General features: G+C 48.6%; 11 protein-coding genes across 11 annotated transcripts; 4 read left to right on the forward strand and 7 right to left on the reverse strand.

The window, feature by feature from the left end:
* Nucleotides 1-283: 283 nt before the first annotated feature.
* FSST1_005476 (glucose inhibited division protein A-domain-containing protein) lies at nucleotides 284-2,066 on the reverse strand (the record flags this gene model as incomplete). The annotated part of the gene is made up of 2 exons (XM_083231755.1): nucleotides 284-889; nucleotides 939-2,066. 2 exons carry the CDS (start codon nucleotides 2,064-2,066, stop codon nucleotides 284-286), a joined length of 1,734 nt encoding a protein of 577 aa, XP_083088906.1.
* A 452-nt stretch (nucleotides 2,067-2,518) lies between these two features.
* On the forward strand, nucleotides 2,519-3,814 carry FSST1_005477 (ERMES complex subunit MMM1; the record flags this gene model as incomplete). Its single annotated transcript, XM_083231756.1, has 2 exons — nucleotides 2,519-2,556; nucleotides 2,626-3,814. 2 exons carry the CDS (start codon nucleotides 2,519-2,521, stop codon nucleotides 3,812-3,814), a joined length of 1,227 nt encoding a protein of 408 aa, XP_083088907.1.
* A 305-nt stretch (nucleotides 3,815-4,119) lies between these two features.
* FSST1_005478 (CAAX prenyl protease) lies at nucleotides 4,120-5,227 on the reverse strand (the record flags this gene model as incomplete). The annotated part of the gene is made up of 3 exons (XM_083231757.1): nucleotides 4,120-4,599; nucleotides 4,743-5,123; nucleotides 5,174-5,227. The coding sequence occupies 3 exons, from the start codon at nucleotides 5,225-5,227 to the stop codon at nucleotides 4,120-4,122; spliced, it is 915 nt and encodes a 304-aa protein (XP_083088908.1).
* Nucleotides 5,228-8,602: 3,375 nt separating this feature from the next.
* FSST1_005479 (uncharacterized protein) lies at nucleotides 8,603-11,348 on the forward strand (the record flags this gene model as incomplete). The annotated part of the gene is made up of 4 exons (XM_083231758.1): nucleotides 8,603-10,479; nucleotides 10,534-10,961; nucleotides 11,011-11,219; nucleotides 11,265-11,348. The coding sequence occupies 4 exons, from the start codon at nucleotides 8,603-8,605 to the stop codon at nucleotides 11,346-11,348; spliced, it is 2,598 nt and encodes an 865-aa protein (XP_083088909.1).
* Nucleotides 11,349-11,962: 614 nt separating this feature from the next.
* Nucleotides 11,963-13,835, reverse strand: FSST1_005480 (lysophospholipid acyltransferase; the record flags this gene model as incomplete). The annotated part of the gene is made up of 5 exons (XM_083231759.1): nucleotides 11,963-12,423; nucleotides 12,472-13,490; nucleotides 13,550-13,649; nucleotides 13,705-13,749; nucleotides 13,814-13,835. 5 exons carry the CDS (start codon nucleotides 13,833-13,835, stop codon nucleotides 11,963-11,965), a joined length of 1,647 nt encoding a protein of 548 aa, XP_083088910.1.
* A 774-nt stretch (nucleotides 13,836-14,609) lies between these two features.
* On the reverse strand, nucleotides 14,610-16,275 carry FSST1_005481 (GDP-mannose transporter; the record flags this gene model as incomplete). Its single annotated transcript, XM_083231761.1, has 5 exons — nucleotides 14,610-15,046; nucleotides 15,096-15,476; nucleotides 15,528-15,618; nucleotides 15,678-15,996; nucleotides 16,163-16,275. The coding sequence occupies 5 exons, from the start codon at nucleotides 16,273-16,275 to the stop codon at nucleotides 14,610-14,612; spliced, it is 1,341 nt and encodes a 446-aa protein (XP_083088911.1).
* A 233-nt stretch (nucleotides 16,276-16,508) lies between these two features.
* Nucleotides 16,509-17,599, reverse strand: FSST1_005482 (acireductone dioxygenase (Ni2+-requiring); the record flags this gene model as incomplete). The annotated part of the gene is made up of 2 exons (XM_083231762.1): nucleotides 16,509-17,417; nucleotides 17,477-17,599. The coding sequence occupies 2 exons, from the start codon at nucleotides 17,597-17,599 to the stop codon at nucleotides 16,509-16,511; spliced, it is 1,032 nt and encodes a 343-aa protein (XP_083088912.1).
* Nucleotides 17,600-18,419: 820 nt separating this feature from the next.
* Nucleotides 18,420-19,312, reverse strand: FSST1_005483 (1,2-dihydroxy-3-keto-5-methylthiopentene dioxygenase; the record flags this gene model as incomplete). Its single annotated transcript, XM_083231763.1, has 4 exons — nucleotides 18,420-18,555; nucleotides 18,673-18,797; nucleotides 18,858-19,229; nucleotides 19,283-19,312. 4 exons carry the CDS (start codon nucleotides 19,310-19,312, stop codon nucleotides 18,420-18,422), a joined length of 663 nt encoding a protein of 220 aa, XP_083088913.1.
* A 728-nt stretch (nucleotides 19,313-20,040) lies between these two features.
* FSST1_005484 (Der1-like family-domain-containing protein) lies at nucleotides 20,041-21,255 on the reverse strand (the record flags this gene model as incomplete). Its single annotated transcript, XM_083231764.1, has 3 exons — nucleotides 20,041-20,595; nucleotides 20,689-20,908; nucleotides 21,170-21,255. 3 exons carry the CDS (start codon nucleotides 21,253-21,255, stop codon nucleotides 20,041-20,043), a joined length of 861 nt encoding a protein of 286 aa, XP_083088914.1.
* A 141-nt stretch (nucleotides 21,256-21,396) lies between these two features.
* On the forward strand, nucleotides 21,397-21,919 carry FSST1_005485 (histone-fold-containing protein; the record flags this gene model as incomplete). The annotated part of the gene is made up of 3 exons (XM_083231765.1): nucleotides 21,397-21,460; nucleotides 21,521-21,645; nucleotides 21,704-21,919. The coding sequence occupies 3 exons, from the start codon at nucleotides 21,397-21,399 to the stop codon at nucleotides 21,917-21,919; spliced, it is 405 nt and encodes a 134-aa protein (XP_083088915.1).
* A 481-nt stretch (nucleotides 21,920-22,400) lies between these two features.
* On the forward strand, nucleotides 22,401-22,947 carry FSST1_005486 (uncharacterized protein; the record flags this gene model as incomplete). The annotated part of the gene is made up of 3 exons (XM_083231766.1): nucleotides 22,401-22,605; nucleotides 22,663-22,742; nucleotides 22,795-22,947. The coding sequence occupies 3 exons, from the start codon at nucleotides 22,401-22,403 to the stop codon at nucleotides 22,945-22,947; spliced, it is 438 nt and encodes a 145-aa protein (XP_083088916.1).
* Nucleotides 22,948-22,968: the final 21 nt, after the last annotated feature.

A 22,968-nucleotide genomic window follows, 5' to 3' on the forward strand; every position in this document is an offset into this window, starting at 1 on the left:
CCCGATCCGATCCCATCATGGATTTATAGTAAGAGATGAGATCATGACTTTGTGAAATATATTGTCCCTTACAAAGAACAAATTACTTGAAATAAAAAGAATGTGAGCTGACTTTAATTTGTACACTTTCAAGGACTGCAAATCCAGATACGCAGGGTACTTGGTAAACTACTGTTCAGAGAGTCACTGAACAAATGGCGATTAAGATCTGGTATCATTTGATCTAAGATGGCTTAAAAGATACACGCTACAATAAAACACGGCTCTTATCCAGATGAACCCTTTACCTCCTACCACGGCTCTCCGGCCATGAACTGACAGCATCATTCACTTCTTCTAAGAATGTCGCCGAGTTGTGAATCGTGGTGCCACCTAGAACAACCCGTACCCCTGGGCTCGATGCATTTAGTTCTGCAATCATCTTGGCCTCCTCATAAGTTGCACCGCCAGCGATGAATACGATGATGTCCTGCGGCTTGTCCTTGGTAGCGCCACCACCCTCAACGAAGGGATATTGTTGATCCCTGAGTCGACCCTTGATCAAGTTCTGCAAAGTAGTTTCAAGAAGAGGACTGTGCTGTGTGTAAACGTTTTCTACACCCTTGAGGCCTTTGAAGCGGTTTGAAGTGGCCGAAAAAATGCCTGCCGATTCGAAAATCTCGGAGATTCCACCTTGAGATTGTGACGCCTGAAGAGATGTGTGGTACGCCGTCACCTTGCCAATCATATCTGCGTCCCGTGGCGATACATTTCCAGCAGCGACGAGAAGATCCGTAAGCATGGCCAAGGCATTAGACGGATGCTTGTGGTAACGGAGAGCGTACAAAGCGACAAGGCCTACTTTGCTCTCTGATGTAACGTTTGGTGACTGGATAAGTCGCTGAATATTCTGTTGATCGGGTTAATATGCATCAAGCTTCATGTGACAGTAACCATACCTTGACATCGGTTCCGTGGTTGTCATTACAAGCCAAGCTTTGTTCTAGTTCACTGACTTCGAGCAGATTATCGGCCGCCACACGTCTGCTGAGCTCTGACACCAGGGTGACATGCTTGCTAACGTTGCCAGAGAGTTTTCGGAATTCTGGATATTCCTCTATAAACCGCTTCATGTCGGATATTGACTCGATGTTTTCATTATTCTTTGTTTTGGACTGGAACTGTCCAACGTATTCCTTAATGTTGCCTCCAAGATCACCGAAATTTAGGAACATGTTCTTCTTGAAGAAAGGGTCCTGATCCTGTGATAGAACAATTTCCTTCTGCTCTGGGCTGATGTCAGGGACATCGCTGAGATCGACACGACCGTTCTGAATGCCTAAGAGGTGATGAACCATAGCCTGGTACGTCCATTGAGTGAGTAGCGGTGTCACTGGATCCTCGCGACGATCCAGCACGAGCAAAATGGGAGGTGTATCGACCTTTCGAAAATCGAACAGTGAGTCTTCCTGTGTCATGAGATATCGGACCTCTGTTGCTAGCTTCTTTGCTAGCGGACTCGTCTTCTGGTACCTGATCAAAGGCTTCTTCTTGAGCGAGAGCAATACAGCGACAAGGCCTTCGGAGCACCGCTGCAGTGAGTCAGGGTTCCATGTATCTGGACTTCCGGCCCATATGCGTTGCTGTGGAAGAGAGAAGCCGAAAGAGAAGAGGTCCGGGTTGATGACTGTATAGTCGGCAAAATGCTCCTGCACCAATTTGACTACCTCATGATCGTCTGCCTCGGCCAATCGTTCCAAAGACGATTTCTTCACGACATTTGTAAAGTAAAGATGGTACTCGCCATACTTGGGGTCCCTTAACTCGTCTATGAGTAACTGGATTGATTCAGGCGATGGACGCACGAAAGATAGACATCGCAAGTGTCGCATCTTCTCACGAGATGTATTGTCTAGGCGGTCGATAAGATAGACCTCGTGGTTGAGGAGAGCTGACTGTGTGACCGCAGTTGAGACAATAGAGACAGTTTCTCTATCAAGCAAGAGGATTTTCATCTTGGCGGACGACGTATCGCTCGTCGCGACCACCTTGTTGATGTACCCCGAGACTGCTTGGGCGACATCCATGATGATGGCTGAGGCGGCTCGCCGAGGCCGCGTAATTGGTTATTCTTTGGCTGTAATTAAACGGTACTTGGAATATACGCTCAGCAGGAAGTGAAGTTGATGAAAAGAAATGACAGTACTTGACTCCGCGCTTCACTGGTGTTCTCTTTGATGATTACTCTTCTCACCTACCTATCACCTGCCTCCCCAGGGAGGACACCTCTGAGATGGACGCCAAATATGATTACATAACACAAAGGCTACTAGAGCTACAGCTCCATCAACGGACCCACTTCAAACCACTTGCCCTCATCATGATAAAGCTACCATGTTCGGTGACATCAATTGGTAAAATCGACTAAAAATGTCGACATGCTGCTAGCTTTCGACTTGACAACTCGAGATTAAAGAATTGGACGTCACAGAAGAGAGCAAAATCTTTTAGGTGGCAGTTCCATCAACAACCTGCAATCATGGCTGGTGATACTTGTCCCCAACCGACAGAACCAACGTAAGTGAACACCACAAAATACTGATTCATCAAAGCCATTACCCAGATCTGACGTGTTATCTTGAATAGTCTATCTTTCACTCAGGGTCTTATCGTGGGGCAACTGTCGGTGGTCCTGGTGTTGGCTGCCTTCATAAAATTCTTCATCTTTGGAGACCCCCCCTCACCAGATGTCACAGCTTCTTTACGGGCTACCGAGAGACGGTCACGGACGCTCGCTCACAAGCGTTCCTTGTTGAGTCTCCGAAGTCCTGGTAACCGCCAGGACAGGGAGCTTAATCGCAAGAAGTCTACTGTCCTCAGGAACCCTCCAGCACTCACCATTGGGTCCATCCTCAGCAAGACATACTACAATGTTGATAGCCATCAGCCCGAGAGTCTCGACTGGTTTAACGTTCTCATTGGGCAAACTATTGCCCAGTTCCGTAGTGATGCACAGCATGACGATGCTATTCTTGACTCGCTGAGTAAAGCTATGAATGGGGGATCGAGACCGGACTTTATCGATGAGATCAGGGTCACTGAGCTGAGTCTTGGAGAAGACTTTCCGATTCTGAGCAATTGTCGAATCATCCCTGTGGATGAAGATGGAGTGAGTCTTGGCCATGGAAAGAAGTTCGACCCGGACAAGGCAGCGAGAGATGGCACACGGCTCCAAGCGCGGATGGACGTCGATCTCAGCGACATGCTTACCCTAGCTGTGGAGACGAAGCTCTTGCTCAACTATCCGAAGAAGCTCTCTGCTGTACTACCTGTTGCATTGGCCGTTTCGGTGGTCAGGTTCAGCGGTACACTTTCGATCTCTTTTATCCCTAGCAATCCCTCACAGTCAACACCTACCAGAATGATCTTCAACTTTCTGGACGACTACAGGCTGGATTTTTCTATTCGAAGTCTTCTGGGCAGTCGTTCTCGGCTACAGGACGTGCCCAAGATTGCCCAATTGATTGAGTCGAGACTTCATCGTTGGTTTGACGAACGGGCGGTTGAGCCGCGATTCCAGGAGATTGCTCTCCCAAGTCTATGGCCGAGAAAGAAGAACACAAGAGGCCCGGATGACGGCCTGGCCGAAGGAAGCGTGCCCATCGGACGATCAAAGGGGAGGGATGCTAGCCGGGACCCTCAAGAAGAGGCACGCGGCGACGCAGAAATTAGGGACCGAGGAACTATTCGGCAGCGACGAGGAACGAGAGGTAGTGATAGTGATGACTTCTCGATGCCTGGCTCTCTGCCCGGCTTTCAGATTCCGACTCCATAGCTGCCATTGGGGAGATAAAATAAAAGCTTTACTCATTGACTTTCTTAGACGAATGCCTAGAAATCCTCGCTTGATGGAACGGAAGATCTCAGTCACGTCAATATTTGGTCAACATGGGATTTTGGAAGCCCCATCCACGCACAGACGTGAGGTTGAGCCACCCTGATCTCCGAAGCAATTAGCCAGTTTGTAGGACGGGATCAAAGCGTGGTCTGTGAGAGACCATGTTTCATTTTTTCATGCGATATATCATAAATTCCCCACGTGCGAGATAATACATGAATTAACCAAGTAAACAAACAATATTAGAACTTGGCCAAAGCCATGGGTGTCTCGGTCAACGAGTACAAGTTCTGCCACCAAGTAATCAAACCACCTACAAGGAGTACGTAATAAATCGCAGTCCAGATCTTCCTAGACGAGGCGGCCGCAGGGTCACCCTCTGGTAGCCAGTACGGGTCAAGCTGGCCCCAAAGGCGTGGGAGGCCCATGCAATTACAGAAAGTGTGCACGAGCACGACGGCCAGCAAGCTGCCAGTTCGCAGGAACAAAAAGGTGGCGTATGCTCCAAATAGCGAAGTATACGAGAGCTGGAGAAGAGACCGTGCAATGGCGACAGGCAGGGGAGTCCGAGGGTGCGTGATGCGGAACTCGTAAAAGTGATGAAGATGAGCCAGACCAAAGATGAGCGGCGACATGAAAATAGTGCCAGTGAGACTAGCTCCAGAACGCAAAAGCAAGGGAACACCAGCGGAACGGAAAAGACATTCTTCGGTGATGGGTCCCTGATGAAATCATTAGTATTACATGGATTTGACAAGCGGTGTGAGAAGGAGGCTCTGTGGAGATCAATAGACGAGGGGAGTAACAGGGGAAAATATGAAAGGAATCTCTATAGCGAGATCAAATTGTTTCAAAGTGCACGTACCGCTACCATGTTTCTCCAGGTGGGCCAGTCAGACCAGAGATCTCTCAGAGGTTCGAGGCGAAGCCATTGACGAGCAGTCCCGTCGATAACGAGAGACTCGTACAGGGGGCCAGCGAAAAGCAAAGCTGTGAGCCACAGAGCACGAGCAGCATCAATGAGCCCAGGGGGCCAGTAGCCCATAAAATGCAATGGCTCGTGAACAGCTACAGCGCCATGGGATGAGAGCAGATACAGCGTTATGAGAGAGCAAAGAGCCGTCGAGAGCGACACGGCAAATATGCGTGCGCGAATAGCCTCGGGAGCATCCCTAGACCGTGTAGGCGAAGGCCTGGTCGCTGCTGAAAAGTAAAGGGGGATTACATAGATGAGGCAGTAGACAACCTTGAGAATGAGTTAGTATGTAGAGTCTCATGAGAGACGGTTGGGCTCACCAGCAAGGCTACTGCTTGAGGAGGCGAAAACCCCGTTGAACCAGGGTTGAACATTGTAACGTGCCAGGCTTTGAAGTTGTAATAGTTTCGGGTTGTTGTCGATGGGGAGATGGAAGAAGTTAAGTAGAGAGGTTGAGGGGTGAAAAGGACAATTGCGGGAATGTTGAATGGGGCAAAGTCAAGTCAAGTCAGCATCACGAGTCCTTTATCAAAGAGAGTGGAAAGCCAACACAGGCCGACATGAATCAATTCTAGAAAAAGCAGAGGCCATCGCCAGCCACGAAAGAGTCTATTCCTATTGTTCTAAAAACCATTGTTCACTACCTATTCATGTCTTATCGGACTTTGCTTACTTATCCAATCAATCCAACCAAGGAATAGCCAGCTTTGCTTTGACTGGCGTACTAAAAAAACGTTAGGGACCAACAAAGAAAAATTGTGCAGGCTTATGAGGAAGCTAACGAGGGATGGCATGGTTTCGCTCGTCTTCATTTTACCTTGCATATCGCTTCATGGAGTTGCATACACTATTATATGCGGTGAGCTGCATGGCACAAGAGTTATTGAGGGAAGCGAAATGATGTGGGGAGGGTATAAAACACGACCCAAACACGAATGCAGCAGTGACATTAGTCCAGTGGAGGGAATAGTTTTGTGAAAAAGGATAAAATACTCATCGACACTCGTGCATGACTAGACGATATCCAATTCTTGGATTGGTAGACTCCAATATTCAATACCACTCACTTAAGACATGCCAGGCTTGCTCAGCCGCAATGCCCCTTTGGCTAGGGCAAGGTCATGAATCAAGAAGTGAGGTGACCCCAAGTGAACAACGGTACCTGCATTAGTTAGGTGCAGCGGGACTTTGTTAGTGCTGAGGATAGAGGCGGTGATAGATGGGCTGGGTTGGACCCTTAAGAGCGGACGGGCGATCTACCCGTACCGGTTTTGACTACTGCAATGTGAGTCGTTGGATGGCATAACGGCTGTAAAGAGGAGAAGAATAATGGCTGGAATGAAAGAGAATATGTTAAAGAACCATGTGAGCGCGACAAGTATGTAGATGTTCAAGATATCATTCAAAGCAGGAACCAGTAATAACTACCTGTCTCTTTTCCAGAACCGATTACCTACAAGACAAACGCTCACGACGAGAACAGCACGCTTCAGATCGAGACAAGGCTAGCTCAACACGTTGCACGGGAGTCGTTAGATTGCGCGCGGCAAAGCCACACCAACGCCTTCAACGCTTAAAGACCCTTTTGTCTGGTTTCATTGCCATATGCCGTTGAGGAATGGCTGTCAGTGCCCCTGAGCCGGAGTCAGTGAACGCATCTGACAGCTCTGAAGGCAGCCAAGTGGAGAGAATTTGCATGTCTTGACCCTTCTGCAGGTCTTGGTTTTGAGAAGCGCTGTTACGATAAGTGGATGAACAGGCGCCGGATTCTGACTCTTGTGTACATGTATAAACGCCAGTTTTGGTAAGCCAGATGTGTACTTTGCCAGCTCACAACAACTTAAGTACTTTAGGTAAAACAAGCGCCCGGAAGAGAAAGCATCATAGAAGGCCAGATAGGCGACCATGGAGGCCAGCTGGACAGTACGTGGACAACTGCCGTTTTCCAGACCGAACGATCAATTATTCCAGAATTTGTCGCCTGCATGTATGATTGATGAAACAGTGAAACCTGTGCGTTTCCTGCAGCTTCCTGGATATCTTTAGGAATAAGCATCCATTGATGATCTGCCACTTGGCAAATGTGGTCCCAGTAATTTCTCCGAGCCTTGTCTTTTGCTCCAGGTATCCATTCAGTTCTTGTATCTATCGTAGACAAGATCGAAGGAATTGGCTTCTCACAGCTGCATAGACAGGGCCATTGGACAGTACACAGCCACACTGGAAGACGACCTTGTTCCCCTAGCGCCGGTAGCTCAGCCGGTTCAGACAGATCTGATCCGCAATAACGCAACCCCAACCTTAGTTCTTAAAAGTTGGTGGTGTGCTGAGGGACAAATCAGAGCTTGCCGCGAGTTGTATAAGGAGATCTTAAGATTTCTTCTCCTGAACTCGACATATTGATTCGCTTTCTTTGGTTGCAATCGATTGAACACCGGGAAACTCCCAAAGCCTTGATTGCAACCAATGTTGGTCCATAAGAATCGTGGTGTCTTATCCTGTCCGTCAGAGCTCCCCTTATCTCCCTCAGGTCACCTAGCTCGTCTCGTTCTCCTCTACCAAGCCAGGCCCCCTGTCTCTCCAACGGTCCCATCTTGCGCGCGCCGAGGCCTGCAGGGGAACCCCCTGTTGCAGCATGGTAATATCCCAGGGCCGCTAGTTGCAGACTTGTTACAATGGCGCTTCCAACCACTGGTTCACGCCTGTTTGCGCAATCCACGTCACTGGTCCAATTGAACCACTCCAGCAGTTCAGTTCAGTTCAGTTCGATCCAGTATCGTGTCGTGTCGTGTCTTATCCCGTCCCTAATATTGTCTCGTCCAAGCCTGCCCGATGGGAAAGATTCTGTAAGGGGGAGGCTAGGAGGCCTAACTCGGAGAGGTCGGATCGTTCCATACCCTCGTCTTTTCGTCTGGTCCGGGCCTAGGATACTTAGTGAATATTACCGCAAAGCCGTGACCTTGTACGCAAGCAAGCAAGAAGCTGGTTTCGAGATACCCACATAATACTGTTCATCCATAGCTTACCCAAAGCAGGTGCAGGTCGCTGGGCCTGCCGCCCTTGGTCGCATGGGGGAGGACCGCTGTTGCTCTTTTTAGTTACCTTACCTACCCGCCCGTCGCTTCCTTCCCCATGATCCTAACTTTTGTCTTTCTCTCTCACGTTTCGTCCTTTCCCAACCAACCTACATACACTCGCTCTAATCGGCCGCTGGCCAGTCACTCATTCAGCACTTTGATATTCAACACACTCCTTGGAAACGGTACCGAACTAATTAATTAAACTAATTGTTGCTTCTTCGTCTTTTTTCTCTCTCTTCTGGATCTGTCTTCCATTTTTGGTAATCGATTCAATTGCTCTATCCTCTCGATCGAGTCTTTTTTTCTTTCACAGCCAGCCGAAACGCGAACGATCCACCTCGCGACGCTCAACCGACAACCCCAGCTTGTTTCGAATTAAGTTGTCTGATCTTTGCTTGATCCGATCTTTTTTGGAACGATTGATGCTTCATTGATGCCATTAAGCTGCTGTGGCCTTTAATTCTTTAATCGTTTTGTCTGAATATCCGACTTCCTTGACCCACCTCCGGCGCCAACCGAGTTCAAAGTATACAGACACTACAACGATATTCACCATTTCGAAAATCAATTGTCTTGCCAGTTTCAAGGGCAAGAATTTTGGATACTATTCATAGATTTCTCATGTCCTGGAAACTAGAGCTGTTGTCATTGTCGCCTTGTGCGTAGAGCATGTCGGTCTCACCGTCTGGCTCTCCGCCTCGTCGGGCATTGCACCAGCGAAGTAATTCACAGAACAACGCTCAGAGCAGTCGTCTTGGGATTCGCCTTGTTCCTTACAGTCCGCCACGGGTTGCATCAGATGCCACTGCCACATCGTCCAAGACCATTACCCAGGCTGACACGAATACCGAGACCGAGACGGAACTTGAACGGAGTCAGACATCGCATTCCTCCAGCCCACCGTTTGAAACACCATCACCATCCCTGCAAAGAGCACGAGCGAAAACGACTGCGTTACCTCCGTCATCATTCAGAGGCCTGGCTCGATATCCATCATCCGATTATGAACCCAGCCAATCCTCCTGGGCGCCCCATTATGATAACGATGACAATGCCTCTATTGCTTCACGCCCACCTTCTCGCGGACCTTCAGCCTCACCAAGACCCCCCTCTCGTAAAAAGGTTATCAAGGTTAACCCTGACAAAACCTTCTCTGTACAGTATCATAATGTTTCAATGTCTTCAAGAGTCGAATCTCTCTGGTCTCTTCCCCCATCTTTCACCACTGGCAACACCTCTTACGGCCGAGAATCTGTGGGTACGATAGGCGAGGATCGTCAAAGCCGGCCAACTTCACCTTTGACTCCTCTTGCAGAACGAGAGCCCAGTTCTCCAGTTATTCCGTCTCGGATTCAAGACCCATCAACCCCCGACAATTCGTCACCGTGGAACTACCGCCTGTTTGGGGGCCTGCGTAAGGTACCTAAAACTCCTGACGTGAAGCAAAAACAACCAGAGACCCAAGACGTTACAGCTGAATTGTCCCTCCCTCCACTGCCTGAGGTTGATCTTCCTCTTTCTGAAGCAGGTCCTTCTAAGTGGCTTAATGAGAAGACATCCTTCCACTCTTCGTCGTCTGATCAAACAAGAACCACTGTATCCAACAGAACCAACATCAAAACTTACAGAGAGAGCTCACCAGTCAACGTCGCCGACTTGCGTAGCCTGCCGCCATCGTCGATTCATTCCAACATTGAGTTAATTGGTGATCCCTCTTCAGCAGAAGCTTCATTATACGCCAGCACTCGGCCACCAACCGAAGACAGCAACGTCAACTTTGTCACTCACGGTAGCCACCGCAGTCACTCCGCTTCTTCCTCTATCGTTGCTGTCAGGCATCGTGTACAGCCTGAGTTCTCTCAAGAGAGCTTGGTTGTTGCCCCATTACAGCCACGGAAAAGGAGGTCTTCGGATACCTTTGCCCTCGCCAGAACCCGATCCCGTGAAACTATCCGATCTCGCTCTGCATCGATAACCTCACTGTCAACCATCTTCACTCAAGAAGCTACTCGTGCTCTCTTTGTTGGGCCGCCAACAATACTCCAGCACGCTGGCCCTTCGTGGCAAGACCTAGGCCGACCTCAATCACGGACTCACCAATGGAGCGGCCAATTGTCAACAGTCATGTCAGAAAGCGAGGGTGGCAGCGAGCCCGCATCTCGCACCCTGTCGCTATCTTCCGTTCCCCGTCGACGTGGCAGTGATCACAGCAAGCATGTCTTGAGCATGACCTCCTCACTCTTTGGCCTTGAAGAGCACGTCGAGAGCCCTTCGCAGTCAAGAGGCAGCACTCCGTCCCATTCGAGAAATAGCTCTCTAGAACCCCCTTCCGCCACATATGCCAGAAACTCAGCCCGTGATCCCGCGACTGGCACAATACGTTTGGTTCGCGATCATGATGAAGATGGAGATGGCCTCGCCGATTTGGAAGTACTTCATCATCGTCCTTCACGAACAAGAATGGGAAGGTTCTTGTCAAGCTATGCCTCAGATCGTAGCCTGCGATCAACTGCCAGCTTCAACGCTGCAGTTCCTGCTTGGGCCAAGTAAGTACTTTCTTCCAAATCAAGAAAATACCATGACTAACTCTCTGGTTGCAGGGTTTACTATGGCAGTGGCGAGCGTAAGTGGTTGGCTGCTCAGCCTTCAATGGAGTCGATGTATGACTCGGACTTCAACGAAAGCGAGCTTCATGAGCCTCAACTCAGTCGATCACCCAGCCAGGATGCCAATGCCACCAACATTCGCATTCCCAGACGCCGACCTCGTGACGCATTTCCCCGACAACATTCAAACACAGGCTCAATGGACGTCAGCGCGGCGCCAGCTCACCCCGTACTGGCTGTTGTGCGTAACATCAAGAAACAAACCTCCAGCATCTGGTCGCCTCACTTAGCCCGGGATCGACGGCCTTTCCAGCACAGCATCTGGCAGCCTCCAGCGTCGGAATGGGAAGCGAGGAGTGAGTTGACTGGCCGGCGCAATGCTCAAGTTACAATGTTCGTGGTGGGATTTATTTTCCCATTGGGTAGGTTCAAAACATCATTATACAGAAATCAAGCTCTAACATGTTTTAGCTTGGATGTTTGCTGCATTCATTCCTATTAGGGCGGCTACTCAAGCCGGAGATGTCGAGGGCAACAACAGTACGTCTAAGTCAGACGGATTCCAGGTGGACGGCAAAGAGGACGCCGTTTTTACGAGTGCAATCTGGTGGAGGAAGGTCAACCGAGGCATGTCCATCATCGGCTTGCTCATCCTTGGTGCCATCATCACGCTCAGTGTGGTAGGCGTTAAACAACGTTGGGGGCATTGATACCATTTTACAAAGATGTCCTGTTTTGATGACCCGAATTACGAGAACAGTCCTGATTCCAAAACCTCCCATGGAATTTCACGGCATCTCAACAATTGACGACGAATTACGATTTGTTTCTGTTTTTGCTGGAATCATTTGAACACCTTTTCAAGACTCACGATCTTCATGCAATTTTATCTAAATTTCAACGACCAACGATTTCTTTCTGAGCATACCATTTTACGAGACACGATTTACCTTTTCTTTTTCTGTCTCGATGTTTTGACGAAGCACGATTTCTTGAATTCCAAGATTTCTCTTCAGTTCTCGCCTTTGCTGTTTTCTAATGTTATTCTCACATCTACTGAACAACGATAAAACGGGAGGCATTTTCTTTTCTGCCTGCTTTAATGGACCTTAGCATGCACATATACAACTAGGTGGTTGGATTTGACAGCGACTTTGAACAAGACGAAAGACAGTCAGCATAGACACTCATTTCACGATACCAAATATTGTAATTAAACAGAGAAAGAGACACAGGCTATCCCAAGAAGCACACAATACGTTATATATAATAAATCTAATAAATTCAAAGAGTCACCTACTTGGTAAACCGTGTATTTCCCATAGATTGGCCAGCACCTCAGCTCACAAAGCCTATCTTCCAACACCTAAAACACCAACACTGACTACTCAGACTTCTTAATAATGCCAAGATAGCAATTACGCTATTTTGGGATGGGGACACCTTTTGGTATGGGCATACCCATTCTGCGCCTCATCTCCATCTCTGCTCTAAGTTCCAACACAGCCTCATGGACGTCACCCTCGGGGTCCCTGGAAATACCCAGTATAGGATCCTTGCCATTCAAACTATCCGTTGAGACGGAGTGCGCGAGCTTGGCATTAGCACGGCCTTGACGCTTCTCAAGTTGTGTTTTGAGGAAGGCTTTACTAGGAGGAGAATAGAAGAAGACGAGGGAGGCAACAGTCCAAATGACTGCATAAAAGTAAACACGTGACCAGGCAAGTAGTGAGCCTTGGAATGTAAGGACGAGGAACGGAGTTGTTGCGAAAGTAAAGGTGAGCTGAGTGACGAGGTACGACGCGATGTCATAGTATTTCTTCTTAGGTGAAGGGTTGCCGGAAATAGGATCAAGGAAGAAGGGCCGGACATGACGGCGGAAGTCTAAAGGATGTTAGTATAGTTACAGTACGGGGATCCAAAGCAACTTACGCTTCGCGGAGTCCTGAATCAAACTTGCAAGAACAAAGCTGAGGTAGTATCCGGGGTAGAATCCATGCCACAGAGCACTGGTGCCAAAGGTCATGAGACTGGCGCGGAAGCCGGGCTTCTTGCCTCGAGGCGTAACCCGCAAATAGACGTAATTCCTCAGCCAGTTGCTGGTGTTGATATTCCATCCTCCCAGGTATCCACGCGGGTTCTGCGCTGTCTCGACGGCCCAGGGGTCGATGTTCTGCAAACGGTTCCAGAAAACCTTGCCTGTGGCAGGATCTACGCCATTGTAGCCCATTCCTGTGAGGATACAAGCGCCCTCGGTAAGGTACCAGACGCCGTAGTACTTGAGTCGTGCGGTGAAACTAACCATGTGCATGATCCAGACACGGCGGAAGAAACCGTAGTTCATGTAGGTATCGACAGTAAGCAACGTAGGATAGTATGAACCACCGAGACCCATGAACATGGCGATGAGGAAGAGACCACTGGCGGCTTTCCAAGCTGCTGGGCCACCACTTCGAGGAATCTTTCGCTTCTTCCTAACAGGAGCCTTCTTCGAGGGGTCGACGTTTGGTGCGTCGAAGAGGGTCGTATCAAGCCACTTGCGATAGTCGACGAAATCGAAAGAGGGACCGGCGAAGAGCGCAGGGAAGAACAGCACCCAGCCAGCATAGTCCAACACAGGAGGCAGCTCTTTAAGCATGTTCCTCTTCTGGAGATCAGACAGATGCCCCTCTGGGAGTTGTCCATCGGCAACGTTCCAACAAAATGCGCTCAGCTTCATGAGAAGAACCATCTGGGCACCTGTAACATCGGCGCTCGAGGGGTCGTTGACTGCTTGACGGGCGATGTGACTGATGGACATGTGGCCCATGACGAAAGCGAAGCCTATCCATGGCATATATGGGCTCGTTCGGAGGTATTTGGCGATGCAGTACGTGCCGCCTGCACTAATAAGTAGAGTTCGAGCGCCATCCCAGAGATCAAACAAGCCGACGAGGTAGAAGAGGGATACACTTGATTTGACATGTTAGCAGGACTGAAGATTGTGTTGACTAAAAGCTGTTTGACGTACCCAATGCTAAAGAGGTTCTTGAGATGTGGCTGCGAATCGGGGATTCGTTTAAGAAGGGCCGCGAGAGGGAAGGATATTAAGAACGAGGTGACGAGCTTGACTGGGCGTGGTGTTAGAGATACGATGAGCTTTGGGAGCTTGGACGGAGGACTCACGATCATCTGGAGCAGCACCAACAGTGCCAGCAAGGGCCACAAAAGCTACAAAGGTGCATATATTAGCAAAAGGGAATGGTTACACGAATAATGAAGCTTGATAACTCACGCCTATGTAGAAAGTACAGCATTTTGCTGGCGCTCAGGAACTATAACCATACAAGAAAGGAGCAAGTACCAATGCTCAACAATGTATGATCCAAGAAGAGAAAGAGAGGAAAGGAAATGAAATAGTATAGGAATTGAGGGTTGTGCGTGTCCTGTAGTGGTTTATCCCCCGCTCATATCATGGCGTGAGACATACAGGGAGCTAGGTAGGTTGAATAGCTTGTTCAGAGGAGCAAAGAAGTCAGAGACGTCATTTATTAATTCCCATTAAAAAGTGATCCCCAACATTTTGGAGAAGCAAAAAAAGCTTGGATAAAAAAGTGACGTCCTCTCGGCTACGTTGCCCCACGTGGATCTCATTATCGTATTGGCACGTGTCGATCTTTCAACAGGAACAAAAACATGACCATGAAGGTGATCATGAGCATCTTACTTGTTTAGCTATGAAGCCAATAATGAAAGAGCGTGTTTCTCTGCTTATTTAGCATAGGTCGGTTTCTTTCTCTAGATACCTTGAGCGTGGTGGGATGATATATCTGTCATCTTAGATGAAACTGAACAGCCAAGTTGGAAGAAAGATGATGCCTCAGCACGTCCTGTACTCTCTTGACTACGAGTTAACGAGCAACGCGCATTTTTGCGTTCATTAAAAAGCCTACATGTCTCAAACCCTGGACCAGGCTCTACCAAATGCCCTGTATCCTTTTGTTCCGTATCCGTCACGGAAGCTATCTATCCACATCACTAACGCCTTGCACAACACATACCCTCAAATGCCGCGCCTTGTTTCGTAAAGTCTACGAGTTGGCATCGCGATTGCTCTTGGCGCTGGCACTCATTGGAGGTGCAACAGTAGGCAAAGAAGGTCCGGACGACATCGACTGTCGTACACGGGACCAAGCATAAACAAGACCACTGATGAAACCGATGAAAATGGCAGACACGCTGCCGAAAGTGACTGGAGCCGAGAAGAAGACCAGACCGCTAATTGCGATAGGAAGCTTATTCAAGGCGCCAACCATAGAATATGTTGTCGATGAGGTAATGCGAATGCACCAGGCAGAGCAGTAAGAGATAAAGATAGCAGCAAGACCAGAGTAGATCATACCGATGATGATCTTGTTACGAGTATCTTCAGGAAAGTTGCGGGAGAAATTGTAGGCAGACCAATCCTCTGCCAGGAGAGAGCAGATGATAAGAACAGGGATCGTGAGAAGATTGTTGTAGTACATGGCTACACAAGGTCAGTTTGGGAAAACCACACCGCCAACGTCTTAACTTACTGTCCCAGTCCTTAAAGTTCATCTTCTTGATAACCTTGCGCATACCGAGCACGTAGGCCGCACTGCAGAACACATTCATACCCATCCAAGCGTAACCAGCGTTAAGCGTAGACACAGCGGCAGCAGAGTCGCCAGTACCAAAATCGCCGTTGATGGCACTCTGAATGTCAGCCCAAGCGGCGACGATTGAGCTCAGGACCATAAGACCAAACGAAAGTAGGGCCAGAGGGGTAACGCTACCACCAAACCAAAGCACCTCTCCATATGCGATCACGATAATTGTCAGGTTCTTGAAGATCGTATAAACGGGTACCGAGAGGAACTGGAGCGACTTGGTGCTAGTATAAATCATGCCGACGAGGAGAAGAGAGATAGGGAACCCTTTTTTCGTATTAGTGACCTGAACATAGTTTTGGGACTGCGATAACGTACATTTCCTTGCTCGGTCAGCATCAAAAGGGGCGAGAACCTTGATCAGACCCAGCTGCTTGCACAAAGTAATCGTGCCTATACAAACAATAGCCTATTGAGAATATACAGTTAAACTCCGTGCTTATAGACAGTTTGCGCCAATGACCATACCTGAACAGTCAAGTAGAAAAAGTTGAGGTTCCAGAAGCTGCCCGAAACAACATACTTGTTCACAACGGTCATGCTGATCGAGGACAGGCAGTACGCTGCGATAGACAGAGGAGGACTCTTCTCCAGTTGTTCGAGACCATGGATCTGACTCGAGCCATACGCCATAGGAGGCGGTGACCGAGCCTGGAAGCTAGGCTTCTCATTCTTGTTGTAATTATCATCGCCCATACGGACGACGTAGTCCTCGTTCTTCTTATCGGTCATTGTACCGGCGGGACGGGCGACGAAACGATCGTGGAAGTTGAAACGGGGATCAGCGCTGGGGTGCGACGGGGAGTAATGGGTCTAGCTGTCGAATTCGAAAACGAGAGGCGTATGGTGATGGGTTTCGCGGGAGAAGAGGTGTGTCCCAACGATATGGCAGGTCGTAGTGAAGAAAAGAAAAAAGAAAAAAAGAAGGGTAACGCGTTGGACAAATCCCCAACTTTTTACCCGTTGGAATCTTTTTCTCCCTTTGACTATTTGGCCAGGTACAAGCCACAGGGTCGAGGGGCACAAAGGGGAGACGTGGAGCAACTAAGATATTAGGCTTAGTCATTTTGACAGGGACGGTTTAGTGACGTTTGGTATGCAGCCCTTTTTTCGGTCCAGATCCGATAGATCACACGACCGGCATCTTTATCCAGGCCCAGGGTCCAGCTCGTAAAGAATAGTATGTGCGTGCTGAGCCTCGTAAGGATGATTAGCTTTTGGCTGCTCCACTCAGTACGAGGGAACTAATACATACGCGCGCCCGTTTTCGTGCCGATACCCATGATGTTCATTTGGGTATTACGAAGTAGCCTCATTGGCATCTGGCATTGCTGTTTCTTCACCGGCTTCTCTGTCGTCATCCGGTCCAGCTGGGAAGTTGAGGTGCTTCCAATCTTCCAATTCTTCCGTCACAGACCGCATACGATCACGAATACTTTCAATCGCATAACTTCCTAACAAAAGTCGTAATGGAGGATACGAGCAGTGCCCGAGTTGCCATACGAGTTCGGCGCATTTGATTGCGCTTGTAGGTCGATATTTGTCGCCGAGCCACTGAACGATTCGTCGCGCATGCAATGCAGGCGCCGTTGGATTGCTGTATGTTTCGCTCGGTGGCTTAACAAGAAAATGACCCCAAGATGTCGGAAGTGTCGAGTCTTGGATCTCGGGCTCTTCAGGCCTCACATGGCCTGGCTCGATGAGTGTAGCCTTTATGTTAAATGCATCAGTCTCGTAGAGCATGGCTTCAATCAAGCCTTCGACTGCATACTTGGTCGCGCAATAAGGGCCTAAACCAGGAACACCCAGCGCGCCTGAAGTAGAGCTGAAGATGAGATATCGGCCAGCATTCTGTCTGCGAAAATAAGGCAGCGTAGCATGAATGATGTGAAGCGTTCCCATAAAGTTGGTCTCGAACTGATTGCGTATATCATGCTCATCCTGATCCTCACAAGCGCCAATCACGCCGTAGCCAGAGCAATTGACAACAATGTCGATGCGGCCAAATCGCTGGAGCGTACGCTCAATGACTCGATTGACGGACTCGCGTGCGCGAACGTCACACAACGCGCCGAGACAATTCTCATGTATATTCTCCATGTCGTTGAGGCTTGTCTCAAACACGCGACCAACCGACGTCACCAAATCTCCATGTGCGAGTGCGCTGTTGACAAGAGTATGGCCCATTTGGCCTGTGCCTCCAAAGACCTGTACATTGTGAGTATATCGAAAAGCAGAGAGAATATGTCGAGGAGAAGAAATCATACCACCCAGACCAATTGCTTCACAGCAGCATTAGGCTGTGGAGGGTCACAGCTAGCAGGGAGCTGCGCAATTCGTGGCCGTGTTGACGCCTCGGTGGCATCCGAGACTTCTGTTCGTGCATCCATTTTGCAGTTGGGTCTCAGCAATTGGGCCGTGAGTCTTGATTATTGTTGCTGATTCCAGGTGATGTTAAGAGAAGATTTATATAACCTGGAGACGACAGGCATCCAGTTGTTGACGATCAATGAAACACCAGGGTATCGTTGGTTTTAGGCGGGGTTCAAGCCTATAATCGAGTTACATATCAGTGCTAAAAAGGCTGGACTTGGATAACGCGCGTCATGAGGCTGACATAGATCTAAAAGAGTCGAATTGGTAGTATCTAACTCGGAAACTCAATACAAGTCCTGCGCACATTAAAGGCAATTGAAGAGCGGTCAGTGTCTCTCAGCCGTGCCCGGCCTGTCAACATGACTCTTAATGGTATGTAGATATAGGGTGCTTAACATGTGAGGAACTGCAGAATACGAATCATGCGTAGGTCTATTACAACCTGTCGTATTCTACTACATAAGTAGGTACCTAGTATATACGAAAAATCAAATTATACATTATTGCAGGCAGTTTCAACGAAAACCACTATTCATTAGCTTTACTGCAAACTTCATGCAGGTTGTCCTCACTTAAACATGCTTGCAGTAGTTTATGAACTGACAGCCAATGCCATGTGTCCGATTACTTGCTGACCATGTTAAACCAATTAATACCAACTGCCTATCCCAAAATCAATCGCTACGTCAATTCAGACTGAGACATATGGATGCACAGTATTTAATTACTATGAAACATGGCTTCTTTAACTCCCGCTAACTCTCATCTCGAAATAAACCTTCAACTATGTCGTTAGACGTTGGATATTCAAGCTTATGCAAACTGCTAACTTCGCTATGGCTCTTCCTTTCCAGACTCGAAAAAGATCGCTCGCAAATCGTACGTTAGTAAGCTGTTTGGAAACACGAACATGACGTAAAGGACCCTCCGTATCACGTCAACCGCTGCGCTCTCCATCGCGGCGCAGAACCTTCAAGCAGCGGTATTTATGGTTGTTGGCTCTTAAGTTGGACCGGCAATGTGGTTGTTCTCCTGCTATTTAGCCCCTACAATCAAAGACGGCTTGTTTCCCACGTGGGCTTCTTACTCGGTAGACTCGCCAATGAAGTGCTTCACATATTCTTGTCGGTGCTCGTTCTTGTCGACTTCGGGGCCGCGGTTCAGTGGCGTCCACTTGGGGTCCTCCTTGAACAGTCTCATGGCATGGACGAACTACAGATTAGTTAGTCAGTTTCGCATAACGTCTATGCAGCAATGCGTCACTAGACTCACGTTGCTCTCGTCGGTGGTGAAGCGGTGGTAAATGCCAGGAGGGAGAATGAGCAAGTCATTCTTCTCAAGCAAAACGCGCACCCAGTCGTCGTCCTTGCTTCGAACATCAAAGTATCCACGTCCACCGAGAATGTAGCGGATCTCTTCGTCCTCATGCAGGTGCTCAGCGAAGAAAGACTTCACTTTTGTCTCGTAGATGTCGCCCATAGCCTGGGGAGAGACGGTGATCTCGTCGCGGTTCTTGTATTCGCGCTCATTCGCAAGATTGTCGACCTGGTCGAGCTCAGGAAGATGGTAATAGTAAACGCCAATATTCATAAGATCGTCGACGCTGACGGGCTTTCCAGAGTTGTGGGGGAGACGCTGGTCACCCTGTGGCTTTTTGTTAGTCGATAGGTCGGGCAGCGAGATGAGGGTATACGTACTGGAAGACCATCGTAGAAGTAAGCTCGCATGGTTGCTGTGTAGTAGAGTTGTGATTCAAACAGTGAAAAGATAGGCCAAGAAGAGGATTAGAAGAATATGACGTTGTAAAAGCCAAGGTGTCAGCAGTTGGGAGCTATTTGAAGCTTGTAAAAGTTGAGGGTCCAAAGCTCTTTTTGTACCATGGACCATAGGACAGACCACTGGATCTCAAAGGTTCCATCCATGACGGCGGGGTCAAATGGAATGTTCGGCCAAAGCTAGCGAGCGACGTCAGCACCGATTGTTGCACTAAAACCCAACTTAGTTGCAGTCAGACTGATCTTGTTACACATCACAATCACAAGCCTTTCAAGGCCGAGCCTCCAAAGGACCGGCTATAGGATTGCCAGACCTTCTAGGGGCTTTGCAAAACTTGGTGCCCAATTTGGCGATCATTTCGGCAGCAGACGGGAAGTGCGTTAGCCCATGTCATATCATGACAGGCTGGATAGCCTCATGATTGTACATAGTAGAAGGCATCGAAATACCATCCTGCTTTCAAGTGATAAAGACAATTTATTGTTTTAATCTCCACGCTGAAATAAACAAACGCCATCCACAGTCCTAACGTCTGTATCCTGTGTAATGCTTCCATAATATTGACCATTCAACGCCAAACAATAAAAACAATCGAGGTAAACATCATTGAGCTGTTGTGAGCCCGGCTTCACACCAATATTCTCCAGTAGACTGCCGTTGCCTATCCCTCCTTCAAATTTCACAGCTCGTGAGGCGCTGCTCCTCTAGCATCAGCGACAAGAATTTCGTTTGTACTATCATCCACTTCAGCTTGAGGACGAGCCTCAAACAAGCGCCTCCACCAGCTAGGAGGGTCTAAAGGTCGAGATCCGTTGTGCAGAGGAGGGTAGACATCTGAAAAGAAGTACCAGACATGCCCAATTACAACACCCATGATCTCGTCTTTAGGAATGGTACCATGTAACACAAGGCTGAAGGCCATCAGAACCCAGGGCAAGTATGGTGCAGTAAACACGAGCAAGCCGAGGAAGCTGAGTCTAGTCTCGGGGTTTCTTCGCGACCAAATGTACACGAGAGTCGAGGAAAGCGGGTGGCCGAGGAAAGGCATCGAAACGAGTGGTGACATGGCGATCAAGCAGGTTGTTGAATAGAGAAGTAGCCACGAGAAGTGTGCAGGGGATCGACCCGAAGATTCTTCGAGAAGTCGTGAATACCGCTGAAGGAAGTAGACGTGGAAGAGCAGATCGAGCGAGAAAGGGCCGAAGTATAAGAACGTCGTCAACAGTCGCCAATACTGTAGGAGGGGTCTTGTCAGCATAACCGGCACCATCACAGACATATAGCCTGCTGAATAAAGAGAGAAGACCCAAGAGCAATCAATACTGACCTGCGACTTCACGAACACGGCCCGGAAACTATAGAATAACTGAAAAGGCGTCACCATCTGGCATTGAACCAGGGCGCTCGTAAGAATCGTAGCAGTTGTCCACCAGCGAGTGCATGTTGGCATCTCCCAGAACCACTCCTCAAGAGGCAAGCGACCTCCATCCATTACTTGATCCATCGGGGCGGTTTCAATATCGGGCGTTGTTAATGTCAATGCCTTTCTGTATGTAAGTGATGTGTAGGTAGGTAGACAGGTAAGTGGAACAGGCTTATATGACGAGCCACGTTACGGTACCGTACCTTCCCCCCACTGTTCCGGGGGTCAACGGAAGGACGCAGGACCGTGTCTCTAGATCTGGAATCTACCTACCTACAGGAGGAAGTGGAGTGGCCGTGCAGAACTTGTGGCTGTGCATCACGCGAAACTGTGGCTGCAATTTCAATTAAAGAAAATCGCGGGGCTGGGAAGCGCGTTCACTCACAGTCGCGGTGGTGGTCCTTCCTTCCCACCCTGCGATCCTATACCACTCTCGGTTGTCTCCTGCACCTTTAATAATCTTTTTTTCATGGTAAATCTAATTGCATAGTTTCAAATCCGAGCATTTGGTGCAAGGCAACGTTTGCTTTAATCCTTTCTACATATTCATATTGCTATAAGATTCGCAAGCTTTAGGACCATCCTCGCTCTTTGTCCTTATACGCTCCTTCGATGCCTCCCGTCAAGAAATCCAGAGCTTCAGGCGCTGGCAAGTCGCGGCCAAGTGCTGTTCAAGGTACGAAAATTAAATACCCAATTATACCCTGAGGAGCAAATAAACTAAACATATCTGCAGCTGGTGATCCCGTCCCCGTTCGCGCAAAGCGTCGCTACCGTCCCGGCACTGTCGCACTTCGCGAAATTCGACATTATCAAAGTGGCACTAAACTCCTCCTCCGAAAGCTTCCATTTGCACGACTGGTTAGCCATTTCCAACCTCAATTCTATACGCGATCAGTCACTAACACCAAGCCCCAAGGTCCGAGAAATCGCACTATCGATGCGTCCTGCCGACGCGGGTCTGCGCTGGCAAAGTCAAGCGATTATGGCTCTTCAAGAAGCTGCCGAAGCATTCATGGTTCACCTGTTCGAGGATACCAACCTTTGCGCCATCCACGCCAAGCGTGTCACAATTATGCAGAAGGATATTCAACTAGCAAGACGGATACGCGGTATGTGGGGTGGATTGGGTTAGGGGACCTCATCACGGACAAAAAAAGAGTGAAAGAAACCTGGATAGGAACTGTTAAGAATTTGGCTTGGGAGTGCGAACGGCGTTGGGCGCTTCGAGATATACCTACTGTCGTATTTGCTTTATTTATTGCTTCGTGTTCTGATTTGCACGAATTTTGGCACTCGCAGTCGGTGGAAACAGCGGTTTTGTTTATCTAATATGCGATGAGCGATCACCAATTTACCTGTTTGTCTTGTTACCAAAGGTTTCCTTTTGATATGTCGGTTTCCAGGGACGTGGAATTTCTTTGTTTAACCCACGCTGATTAGCCATTGGCTGGGAGCTCATGACGGGGAGACCAGTGTCACTGACGTAATAGGCAACACACTAAGCTCCCTTTACTTTCTGTTTCTGACCTTGAGTTAATAATTAATACCTTACCTTCTAAACTTCCAAATCAACAATTGACTCAATCAACCCAAGACGAGCTATACCAAACACAATGTATCGTGCATTCAACTCTAGAATAGCTCTTCGAGCCATGAGCCGAGGCATTGCCCCTGCGACTTGCATCGGAGCTTTCGTTGCAACACGACCTGTCATCCGCTGTGATGCACCCACCCTTGCTACAGGACCTCCACGACGAAACCGCTCTTTTGATGTTTCTCCGGATACGGTCCGTCAGCTTTCTAGCGGAAGTATTGCTGGTATGTTACCCTACCTTCGTGATCTGAAGCGAACGGTAAGCTCATAACTGTCCTTAGGATTTGGAGTCGGGGTTGTAGTCGCCCTCTTTTCACGAACCCTTGCGTTTCTTGCAGGAGTAATTGCTTTTTCCATTCATGTAAGTCATCTTCACCTTATCTACTTGCACGATTTTAGTCTCACATCATTAGCTTGCCTCCCGTTGGGGCTTGGATATTCCTCGAACGCTTGGTATTGAAAAGCTGTTGAAGAATAGCTCAATCTGGAATAAGAGCAAGAACAGGCCATTGTTTACCGCCTCTTTCCTTGCAACATTTATACTAGCTACCTTTGTACGTCTATAGCGCTGTGGGTACCGATTTCAT

This window comes from Fusarium sambucinum, chromosome I (assembly GCF_050947815.1).
Source record: "Fusarium sambucinum isolate potato_lamoka chromosome I, whole genome shotgun sequence".
Lineage (NCBI taxonomy): Eukaryota > Fungi > Ascomycota > Sordariomycetes > Hypocreales > Nectriaceae > Fusarium > Fusarium sambucinum.